The 12,918-nt window shown below is 42.1% G+C and overlaps 1 protein-coding gene across 2 annotated transcripts in view; it reads right to left on the bottom strand.

Moving 5' to 3' along the window:
• FOCAD (focadhesin) overlaps window positions 1-12,918 on the bottom strand; it is a 197,111-nt gene that overhangs the window by 32,022 nt on the left and 152,171 nt on the right. For both annotated transcript variants that reach the window (XM_038770570.1, XM_038770571.1), the window contains exons 28-29: window positions 8,490-8,579; window positions 1,701-1,848 (exon numbers count right to left, since the gene is read on the bottom strand). In XM_038770570.1, coding sequence (XP_038626498.1) covers window positions 1,701-1,848; window positions 8,490-8,579 — 238 coding nt within the window. The remainder of the gene's footprint in view (window positions 1-1,700; window positions 1,849-8,489; window positions 8,580-12,918) is intronic.

Genomic DNA, 12,918 nt, shown 5'->3' on the forward strand with positions numbered 1-12,918 from the left:
CTAAGGTAATATGGGCAAATTCCTGGACACCGTGCACAAAAGAATAAATGTAATAAAGTACGATGATGAATGAAAAGCCAAAAGAAAAAAAGCCAGGAAGATTTTGAGGTGAGTGGAAATTAGTTGCAGTCATCATTGGTTCAGTGTGACAGATTCAACTAATTTCTAAAGCCAGAAGTCAGAAAATAGGGCAATGTAGACATTCCCTAAGCAGTAATTTTCTATCTAAGTACCTAAATCGACAAGCTATTTAATGCCTATCAACAGTAATAGTAGTCTTCATTGTAAAAACCTTCTTCTATGTTGTAATCAAATTATATTCCTAAAAGAAACTTCAGTCCATTCCCTAAATATGAAGATGACTGGAACTTTTCCTCTCTTGTTTTAAAAATTATGAAATCATATTCCGTACTTTCAAAAATGAAAATGGAGTGCACATGCACGAACAAAATTTCAATTCTTTCTGTCCCAGAGTAATTCAGAGATTTAATGAGTCCCATTATTGAAAATGGAGAAGCTTCACAGAGAAACACAGAGGCTATTATGCATTCATCAATAGCTCATGGTCAGACTTGGATAAAGAAAACCAGCTTTAATAAGAAAGGGAATTTGGCCAGGTCATGGTGTCATCCCCAAGTCTTCCCACAAAACAACGTAAGAGCTTTGGCTCCTCTTGGGCTACAGGAGGCATTAGAAACTCCTGTTTCAGAAAAAGTCTCACATGCATGTGCTGAAGACACAAGGATTGCATCCACAGGACAACAGCTATGTAGAGGGCAAATCTGACAACAGGCATGGTTTTGCAATGGGGGAAACCTTTCAAAGAGCAGAAAAGGAATTTTCACTATAATTTCTAATCCTAGGTACATTCAGAAAACAAGCAGCCTGCTAGCCTGAAATTGGCTAAGCTGATTTTCAACAGGAAACTCATTTTTCTGTTTTTTTTTTTGCCTCAGGGAAACTCTGTAATATTCTATTTAGGCTTTCTCCAGGAGCAAAAAGTCCTGAAATATGTATTCTTGTGATAATGATTGAGGTTTTTTTTCCACTGAAAAGTTTCATATGGTCATTCAAAACTCCTTCCCCTTTCCAATCCACCAGATTACAGCTCTCCCCCTCTTCAAAGTCTGAAAACCCACCTCCTCCCAGAAACTTTCCCCGAACCAATATTTCTTCAGTCTAGTGTATTTACCATATTATCAAATATTTATCATATATCATATAAATCATATTATTTCCTCTCTCTGGTTATATCCTCCCACCTACCATCTCAGCACTTTTACTCCACCAACACAGCCTTGCACCCACACCTCCCATTGTGTTTCTGTACATATCAATTTACATATGCCACTATTTAAGCAAGATTTTCTCCCATCTGTAAATTATTGTTGGTCTGTTTCCCCCTATTAGAGTGTACACTGCTTGTGAGCAGGCATTACGTCTTCTACCTCTATTGTAACTATCCCAAGTGCTTCATACAGTGCTCTGCAAGAGTAGGCAATCAATAAATACCACTGACTGACTGATTGATGCCACATTTAAACCCAAGTCCCTTTGAACACAAGTAGCTACCATGAAAACCTGGTTTATCATCCAGACACCATCAAAAACCATCCCAAGAGAAGCAGATCATAAGAAGCAATTAGGAAAAAGGAGAAAGATTGTGATGGGAATAAAGACTAGAGCTTAAGCCCCTTTACCTCTTGAATTGTTCTGCTTTGGCCCTCACTATCACTCAGATATGAAGAGAGCTTCCGGAGAGTTGCAGTGACATGAACTCGGGATTCTGTTTGGCTGCTGTGGCTCATATAGGATAGGACAAGTCCTACTCCCAAGATACAGCCGGAGCTTAAATAAAAAAACACAAGTCATCATTAGAAGATATAAACAGTACTTACTGAGTTCTTACTTTGGCATTTGAGGAACAGATAAAAGACATGGTTGCTCCCCTCAAAGAGTATACAATCTAATGTGAGAATATGGCAGACAAACTGTAAAATAACTCATAATTAAGAGGCCTCTGGCCTGGAATGCCCTCCCTGTTCATATCCAACAGAAAATTACTTTCCCCACCCTCAAAGCCTTGTTGAAGGCACATCTCCTCCAAGAGGCCTTCCCTGACTAAACCCTTATTTCCTTTTCTCCCACTCCCTTCTGCATCAAATCAGGGTGATGCACCCTCAGCGCATCTATGGACATATCCATGATGTATTTATTTATATTAATAATAATAATAATGATGGTATTTGTTAAGCACTTACTATGTGCCAAGTACTGTTCTAACTGATGGGGTAGATACAAGTTAATCAGGTTGTCTCATGTGGGGCTCATAGTCTTAATCCCCATTTTACAGTTGAGGTAACTGAGGCACAGAGAAGTGACTGGCCAAAAGTCACACAGCTGACAAGTGGCGGAGCTGGGATTAGCACCCACAACCACTGACTCCCAAGCTTGTGCTCTTTCCACTAAGCCACGCTGTTTCTCAATGGCTTATTAAGGCTTACTAATGGCAGTCTCCCCCCTAGACTGTAAGCTCATTGTGGGAAGGGAATGTGTCTGTTTATATTGTTAAACTGTACTCTCCCAAGCGCTTAGTCAATAAATTTATTAATGGTGAGGTATTTGAGCAGCAAGGGCAGGGGGATTAGTCAGGGAACACCTCCTAGAGGAGATGGCTACTTAGGAGGGCACAGCATTCTAGGTAAGGGGTAAGGTGAGAGCAATATACCAAATAGGGAGAGGTGAAAATGAGGGACAGTTATGACTCTCACTTGAGAACTGCAGTGCAGAGGAAAAAGAGATCAGATAGATAAGAGGGAGTGTTAGCTGATTAAGAACTGCAAAGCCAATGGTCAGGAGTGTTTTTTTTCTTTTTTTGTCCAAATCACATGTTAGAACACAAAGAGATCCTGGCTCACTTTGGGAGAGCGTGATATTCTAAACCCTAAAATATGGAATCTCTAGTTATGCTTTGATTAGCTTTAAAAGTGCATCCCATCACCCAACACCATCTCCCAAGCACACCCTTTGAAATCCCAAATGAAACCCTTCAGTTTACACAACTTAACCTACTATCACATGTCCATTTCTGAAAGGGAACCACTCTGCTAATCACACACACTGGAAAAGATACAGAAATGAAACAGCATGGCTTAGTGGAAAAAGCATGGGGTATGGGAGTCAGAGGACCTGGGTTCTAATCCCGTCTCCATCACTTACCTGCTCTGTGACTTTGGACAAGTCACTTCCCTTCTCTGTGCCTCAGTTCCCTCATCTGCAAAATGGGGATTCAATATCTGATTTCCTACTTAGACTGTGAGCCTCATATGGGACCTGATTATCTTGTATTTTCCCAAGCATTTAGTACAGCGCTCGGCACATAGTAAGCACTTAAATAGCACAATTATTATTATTATGAGAGGAATGAAGGATTAAAGGACTCAAAGAGGTGAAGCCTGCCCTCCTGGAATACTCCTCCTGGAAATACGCTATCCCTCCATATCAGACGCACTGTTACGTGACTTCTGAACTGCAGCAATTAATGTAGTGGGAAAATGGGGATTGAGACTGGGAATCCCATGTGGGACAAGGACTGGGTCCAACCTGATTTGCCTGTATCCGCCCCAGCGCTTAGTACAGTGTCTGGCACATAGTAAGCGCTTAACAAATATAATAATAATAATTTAAAAGAAAGTCCAGGAAAACCTGCTGAAAATAACAGAGCAAATGAAAAATAGCTGTCAAAGTAGCAGTAATCATATTTATCAAGTGTTTATTTGGGTGCAATGCGCTATACTAAGTACTTGAGAAGTACAAAACAAGCAACTGACACATTCCGCACCAACAAAAGCAAAGCATGTTTACAGATTTTTCAATGTTTGATATTTTCCACTTAAGATTCTAGAGGATTAGAGAAAAAGAGAAACCTAGCTGCATATTCTTCTAGGATCAGGGAAGAGGAGGATTAGAAATACGTGTGCCTTGAAGAATATGCAGCGAGCTTTGTCTTTTTCTCTAATCCTACAGTTGGTACCACCAGTGATCCTCTGAGAAAATCACAGGGCAGAGGAGGACAAAAATAATGGTTTCTCGCAAAGCACTACTCTCTGATCTCCCATCCTCGTGTCTCTCCCCACTTCAATCCATACTTCATGCTGCTGCCCGGATTATCTTTGTCCAGAAACGCTCTGGGCATATTACTCCCCTCCTCAAAAATCTCCAGTGGCTACCAATCAATCTGCACATCAGGCAGAAACTCCTCACCCTGGGCTTCAAGGCTCTCCATCACCTCGCCCCCTCCTACCTCACCTCCCTTCTCTCCTTCTACAGCCCAGCCCGCACCCTCCGCTCCTCCGCCGCTAATCTCCTCACCGTACCTCGCTCTTGCCTGTCCCGCCATCGACCCCCGGCCCACATCATCCCCCGGGCCTGGAATGCCCTCCCTCTGCCCATCCGCCAAGCTAGCTCTCTTCCTCCCTTCAAGGCCCTGCTGAGAGCTCACCTCCTCCAGGAGGCCTTCGCAGACTGAGCCCCTTCCTTCCTCTCCCCCTCGTCCCCCTCTCCATCCCCCCATCTTACCTCCTTCCCTTCCCCACAGCACCTGTATATATGTATATATGTTTGTACATATTTATTACTCTATTTATTTATTTATTTTATTTGTACATATCTATTCTATTTATTTTATTTTGTTAGTATGTTTGGTTTTGTTCTCTGTCTCCCCCTTTTAGACTGTGAGCCCACTGTTCGGTAGGGACTGTCTCTATATGTTGCCAATTTGTACTTCCCAAGCGCTTAGTACAGTGCTCTGCACATAGTAAGCGCTCAATAAATACGATTGATGATGATGATGATGATTGTCGACACTAAAACATACTCTCTAGCTATCCAGAGCTAGCATTCCTAGTAACTCTGATGGAATGTGGTACTTCATCCTTGGGAAAAAAAAACAGTGCTGTCTCTCAATTAACTTTTATTCTGACCATCTCTGAAGAATGAAATAATATATGGAGATTACCAATCAACAACCATCAACTGAAAGAAAGTGCCACCAAAGATGTGTTCTCTAGAATTGCCTGGGAGCCACCCATTTTCTTTTAAGCGGCACACCTGGTTCGAGAACCAGTTTGCTCATCCTTCACCAGAGCCAGACAAATCTGCATCCTACCCAAATTCTAAATTGGAGTGAGATTACCCTACCCAACCCCCAGAGAAAATGTAAAGGGTTTAAAAGAACAATTACCTCATTTCAATGCCAGCTTTCTAAATCCATGAAGTATTCAAAAGTCCTTATAAATTAGTATTATTTATTGCATTTGTTAAATGGGTATTTTATGCAGCTCTGACAATGCAATGACACATCATAACTCATTCCCAAAGCAGGACTGTTTATATCACTAATGTGAATTTGGCAGGAAATAATGTGCCTTCAATCTTGGTTCAATAAAAATCTAATATCTGAGTATTTCATCCCTTCAAGAAAAATCACACTTTCACAACTGCAGCAGCATCTGAAAGTTCTTGGTTCATATCGACTCCAAATATATTCCTTTACCTTTTTATTGTACATTTATGTATATATATATATATATATATATGAATATATATAATTTGTGAAATTATTTAGCTAACCACTTTCAGAGTTCATGAAGAAGTACCCTATAGGCATAAAAATGAGATAAAGTCATAAAAATGACCCTGGTGAAACACATGAGATTATGAAGATAATATGAAACACTTGCCATTTGATTGATTCAGCAAAACTGTGATTGATCATTACCCCTAGAGGTCAAAATGATAATCGTTCCACACACTAGGAGAACACACGTTCAAATTTAGCAGATGTCCATCTGTCCACGACTATGGTGTGGGATTTCTAGTTAGACAACAGTCTTATGGCCAAACCTGCACACACTGATACATTTCCACTATTGGTTGCGTCAATCTTCAAATCCCATGGGTCAATTCTCTGTCTTTATATGAAAAAATCTATTGTTCTGTCATTGCAGCTATTCAGATATTACAAAAGAACAAAGTCAAGAATTCTGAGTGGAAAAGAAAGCAATGGAGTTTCGAGAGGGGAACTCTGCCTCTTGAGCCATTTCTGACATGGGGGACAACACTAAATTTCATTGCGATTACATGACAGTATCCTATGAAGCATTTCACAAGATGCTCAGCTCACTTAACAGGGACCTCTTGATGAAAACCACATTCCCAGGTAAATTTGTCCCCAATGAGCTCTAGCACTTGAGGTAGCTCTTAGATGTATCAAGGACTAGTTACTTGACAAAAATCTCATTGATGCACAAAGGATTTACAGAACTGGACATCCTTTCGACTGGGGATGTCTGTTTATTGCTATATTGTACTCTTCCAGGCGCTTAGTGCAGTGTTCTGCACACAGGAAGCACTCAGCAAATACAACAACAAATACACTTGGCTCAGTAGATCATTTGAAAGCTAACGCTGAGACACAAAATTGCAAGAAATTCAGTTTGCAAGATGCCCTATGTTACATGCAGGTTAGAACCAACTGCTTAAAGCCAAAAAAGGTTTTGTGTCATGAACGAGAATATTGCTCTTGGATAGAAACATAAACATGAAACAAGGAAGTGTGCATATGCATTTGAGAATTGCTACAGGACTTCTCTGGACCTTCCCCAGTCAGGAACTGGATTTGATTGGGCTAAAGCTATAAGAACTTTGGGAACTCTTCTCCTAGGCATACGTCTCTTCTTTCTTTGCCCTGGCCAGTTTCTCTAAATATTTTAGACACTTCTATTTCAACAAGATGCCATCGACAGATGGCTTGTGTCTGCACAGTAAACCCGATACCAGATTGGAGTCATCGTATTTAAAAAGGACCAAGAGGAACCAACACATTAGCAAGTTAACAAGGGGCCTTGAGAGCTACTACTCTTTTTTGACACAACTGAACTCTGATGGTCTGGAAAGTGCTAGTTCACATTTAATATTGAATAGGCTACTGGTATGAGGCTTGACCTGTGAAGATTGGAGCAAAAATGAATGTCCAGTCCAGCACCACTTTCCCATTCAATTTACATGAATGTTCTTTAGCTGGAGTCCCAGCAGAAGTTTTCAATGGCCCTCTCAGTCACCACTCACCCTTCCTTTTGTTCTTCATTCCCCCTCCCACCACTACTTCTGGTGAAGGACACCTAAACTTATAAAAGGGTGTGTGAAGAAAATAAGACACAATAAGACCCAATAAGTGAACACACAATAATAGAACTGAACTTAAATGTTCCAAGAATACAGCCGCATAGTTTTGCTGTACCCATACGTGAATCTCACCACCTCACACACACACACACACACACACACACCCGCACACCGAGTTAGCATAAGGTAAAAGGAAATCTCTACTTCTTCCACTTCTTCATTAATTTCTCAGCTTGCCTCTTGAAGACGTGGGAATCTGTTTGTTATGGTGTCAGAGCCCCTCTCCACCCAGTTTACCAAATTCTCTCTCTCATTATTCAAACAGCTCATGAAATCCCACCTATTCTTTAAAGCCTCCTGTCTACAGTTCATCGTTTTCCCCCATCCCACCCTGCCTAAGCAATCAACTTCCATGAAAGCCTCCTTCATTCGCAGCCCCACTAAAAGCACTTATAAAGAAAGAAAATCCTTTTCTTAATGTGAATAACGTAATGTGTTTGTTCATTTGTCATTATGCCCTTTAAATGGAAGTCTGTGTCAGTGTTGGCTGTCACACACTTAGGATCCTAAAAAGCAGGGAAGATAGGCAATTCACTTTGTACCAAGTCTAGAGCAGGGTCAAACATAGGTTAAGCATAGGAGGTGTGACAAATCACTTGAAAGTAAACCTCTAAAATCTAATCTTCAATAAACTGTGATCATTCTTATTTCTGAAAAATGAAATCAATTTGTCAACAACCCCAATTAGGCAAAGATTAGTGCTGAGGTCAGAGTTCTAGCTAGACAATTGGTGTTATTAACAACTGGACTGCCAACAATGGGTTTGTCAAAGATTTACCATTTGGCATTTTCTTTCTGACAATTTATTCATAGGCCATATACATTCAAAAATTGTTACGCTTTATGATTTTTAAAATTTTCTTGGCTTGCTTATGATCGAGTGACCAGAGATCTTTCTTGATTTAACTTGATCACACGTCTCTGTCCCTTGACAAGGCACTGGATTTCAAAATGTAACTTTTATCATGGCTCAAAGACTGAATTGGGTTACCCACACTTAGGCACTTGTCTCAGTAGATCATTTGAAAACTAACGCTGAGACACAAAATTGCAAGTAATTCAGTTTGTAAGATGCCCTATGTTATATGCTGGTTAGAACCAACCGCTTAAAGCCAAAAAAGGTTTTGAGGCATGAATAAGAATATTGTTCTTGGATAGAAGCCTAAATATAAAACAAGAAAGTCAGGAGGGAGAGCATGTACAGGCATTAAAGATTTGGTTTAGGGACAGTAGAAGAAACATACTTGTACTCCAGATTAGTGTCAAAGCAGCAGTTTTCCAACATGTCGAGGGATCTCATCAAAATAATGTTTATCTGGTGGCCGGATATATCACTGAGATATGGGATGAGGAAACAAGAGGGAAAAACAAGTCAGAGACAGCACGTCTTTATAAACATCAATTCATTATCTGTACACCATCAACCTATTTATCATTAACAGGTAGAGAAACTGAATCAGAGACTCACTGATTTACCCAATCAATAAATGCCTGAACATTACATACTGTGGCTACCTATGTAATCGATGAGTCAATCAATAGTATTTATTGAGCTCCTGCTGTATGCAGAGCACTACACTTAGTGCTTGGAAGAGTTAGAGAATTAGCAACAATTAATCAACGGTATTTATGGAGCTCTTACTATGTGCAAAGCACAGCACTAAGCACTTGAGAGAGTATGATACAGCAGAATTAATGGACATGTTCCCTGCCCATAACAAGCGTACAGCCTAGAGGGGGAGACACATTAATATAACTAAATATTTTATAATATATAATTTCAAGATATGTACTGTTAGATTGGGGGTGGGGTGAATATCAAATGGCCAAAGATCACAGATCCAAGCGCATAGATGTACTGTGTGCCGACCAGTACAGAGTTGGTAGACATGTTCTCTGCCCACGTGAAGCTTAAGGTCTAGCAGGGAATACAGGCACCAAATAAATTACAAATAGGAGGAAGAAAGAAAAGGATACAGGTACGTGAGCTAGTGTTTAAGTAATAGGTTATGTAACATATGTACATAAGGGCTATGGGAGGTTATGAGTCTTTAAATGCTTAGGTGGTGCAGAAGTGCTTAAGTGTCAGTTGAGGGGCATAGGTGGGGAAATTAGAGACTTCTACAAAGAGATGTGATTTCAGAAGGGTTTTGAGGATTCAGAGAGCTGCAGTCTGTCAGATTTGAACGGGGAGAGTGTTCCAGGAACGGTGGAGGGTATGAGCAAGAGGTCATTGTGGAAGAAAAGAGAATGAGGAACAGCAAGTAGATTGGCTTGAGCGGAATCAAGACAGCAAGCTGGGGTGTAGTTAAAGAAAAGAGTGAATAAGGAGGGAGAGAGCTGATTGAGTACCTTAAAACCAATAGTCATGAGTTCCTGCTTGGCCAATATTCTGAGGTTTTGGAGGAGTGGGAATGACATCTTAGAAAAATAATCCAAGCAGCAGGGTGAGGGATGGGCTGAGGTGAGGAGAGACCGGAGGCAAGGACACCGGTGAGTGAGCTGATGCAGTAGTCAATCTGGGATATGACTAGTGTCAGGACCAGTATATGGTGGCCACGTGGATGAAGAGGAAGGGGCTGATTCTGGAAATGTTTTGTAGGAAAATCTGGCAGGATTTGGAGACAGACAATGTGTGGTTTGAAAGAGAGGGAGGACTCAAGGATAATACCCAGGTTACAGGTTTCAGAGGCAAGGAGTACAGTGCTGTTATCAGCATTGATGGGAAAGTTATGTGAAGGCGACGATTTGAACAGGATGATGAGGAGCTCAGTTTTGGACACACCGAGCAAGAGGTGTCGGCAGGACATCCATACGGCGATGTCCGGGAGACAGGAGGAAATGCAAGATTGTGAGGTAGTTAGCCTTCATATAGAGGTGGGGCAGTTGAGGTCTTGGGAGTGGATCATTTCCCCAAGGGTATGAGTGCCAAATACGGTAAAGGGACCCAGACCTGAGCCTTGAGGGATGCCCAAAGATAGGGGATGTGAGACAGAATAAAAGCCAATGAAAGAGACTGAGAAAGATCAGCCACGGAGTCCATCTTTGGGATTGTGGACCTCGTTTGGGGAAGGGGATTCTTTCATTCACTCATTAATTCAATCATATTTATTGAGAGCTTACTGTGTGCAGAGCACTGTACTAAGCGCTTGGGAAGTACAAGTTGGCAACATATAGAGATGGTCCCTACCCAACAGCGGGTTCACAGTCTAGAAGGGGGAGACAGACAACAAAACAAAACATATTAACAAAATAAAATAAATAGAATAAATATGTACAAGTAAAATAAATAGAGTAATAAATATATACAAACATATATACATATATAAAGGTGCTGTGGGGAGGGGAAGGAGGGGGAGAGGAAGGAGAGGGCTCAGTCTGGGAAGGCCTCCTGGAGGAGGTGAGCTCTCAGTAGGACTTTGAAGGGAGGAAGAGAGCTAGCTTGGCGGGTGTGCGATGGGAGGGCATTCCAGGCCAGGGGGAGGACGTGGGCCGGGGGTTGACGGTGGGACAGGAGAGAACGAGGCACAGTGAGGAGGTTAGCGGCAGAGGAGCGGAGGGTGCGGGCTGGGCTGTAGAAGGAAAGAAGGGAGGTGAGGTAGGAGGGGGCGAGGTGATGGAGAGCCTTGAAGCCGAGAGTGACAATCTAGCCTGATTATTTCCTGTCTACTCCAGCATTTGGCACAGTGCTTGGAACCTAGTGAGTGCTTGTATGAATACCATTATTATAAATTATTATTATTACTACTACTACTAATAAAAAGGAGTTTGTTCAAGCCGATGTTAATATAGCCTCTTGCCCACACAGGCAGAGAGAACCACGGTTGATCAATCGTGTTTACTGAGCACTTACTGTGTGCAGAGCACTGAGCTTTACTGAGTGCTTACTGTGTGAAGAGCACAGTGCTAAGTCTGTGGGAGAGTACAATACAATGGAGTAGTTGGACATACTCCCTGCCCATAACGATAATAGCCAGTTGTTCTCGGAACTTGGCTCTTCTGTGCCAGGGCAGGGGGCTACCCGCTGCCTGCTCAGTTAGGCCTGGGTGATGAATGAGGATCGGCCATTTCCCTGTGGAAAATGGCTGGGGACCTGGTTTCTGACCTCCTTTCCAATTGCTTTTGCCCTCATAAACTGCAAGCCAAACTACAGCTGCTTCAGGGAGGCAGCGTGGCCTAGTGAATACAGCACGGGCCTGGGAGTCTGGGGAAATGGGTTCTAATCCCAGTTCTGCCACTTGCCAACTTTGGGACTTCGGGCAAGGCACTTCTCTGTGCCTGTTTCTTCATCTGTAAAATGCGGATAAAATACCTGTTCTCCCTCCGATTACGACTGTGAGCCCCATGTGGGACAGGGACTGTGTCCATCCTGATTATCTTGTATCTACCCCAGTGCTTAGTACAGTGTTTGGTACACGGTAAGCATTTAAGTACCACGATTGAGAGGAAAATCAGGAGAGAACAGTGTCAGACAAACCAAGATTAGACAGTGTTTCCAAGGGAAGGGAATGGTTCACGGTGACAATGGCATCTGAGAGGTCGAGGAGGGACATCATCCACAAAATTTGGCAAGGTCACTGGTGACCCAATTCATTTGCTTAGTTTTCTTTGCAACCACAGGAAGCAGGCAATAAAACGAATGCCAGAAATGAGCTAACAGACCTTGGCGACTTCCTTGAGAGCCCCAATAATCTGCGACTGACATTCTCATTTATCTATGAGAATCTATATCTACGATCCCTTTTTTCCCTTCAAACTGCCAGAAAGCTCTTGCCTGAGTATGAATTTACATATTTTCCATCCTTATAAACTAAACGGGAGAAGGGAGAGGCTCACAATGTGTTATTTTAGCTTTCCTTGCAGCAGTACTAACGTAAAATTTTCAGCAACTGTGGTCACATACACAGCCACCATAATAGTCTGGTCATTGCAACCTTTATAAAGTTACGCTAATAACAGAAAAACTAGCCAGCACCCATGACGTGCTCATATTTTTTTTTAAAATATAAGTATGCTTCTATCCTCTTCTCTCCCTTCTCAGGTTTTAAGATTATCTTTGTCCTCTACCTCCAGTTTGGACTTCCTCCCTCTGCCACTAAACAGGGCTGTCTTCAGAATGCTGAGAAGCAGCATGGACTAGTAGAAATAGCATGGGCCTGGGAGTCAGAGGACCTGGGCTCTAATCCAGCTCTACCACTTGTCTTCTACATCACCTTGGGCAAGTTACTTCACTTTTCTGTGCCTCAGTTACCCCAGCTGTAAAATGGGGATTAATACTGTGAGCCCTATGTGGGACAGTTACTGTGTCCAACTCGATTATCTTGTATCTACCCCAGCGCTTAGTACAGCGTCTGGCACATAGTACGCACTTAACAAATACCATTAAAAAAATGGCGGCCCCGCATATGCCTATACCCATACTTGGAGGTGTTGCTGGGGTGGGAGACTCAGGGATAGGCAGAAACCCAGGGCTGGGGTGGGGATAAAGTACAATCCAACTGTTAAACCACTTTTGAAATACAGAAATAAAAGAATGAAAAAACCTGGAAACAATTTTATTTCAGGGGCCAGAGGGAGGGATGTTAGAAGGACAGGTCCAAGCCCATGGGCTCTGTCGTGGTGGTTTCAGCTCCATAACCCTTGGTGTTATAATAGTAATAATAGTAATGATGG

This window comes from Tachyglossus aculeatus, chromosome X2, assembly GCF_015852505.1.
Source record: "Tachyglossus aculeatus isolate mTacAcu1 chromosome X2, mTacAcu1.pri, whole genome shotgun sequence".
Classification (NCBI taxonomy): domain Eukaryota; kingdom Metazoa; phylum Chordata; class Mammalia; order Monotremata; family Tachyglossidae; genus Tachyglossus; species Tachyglossus aculeatus.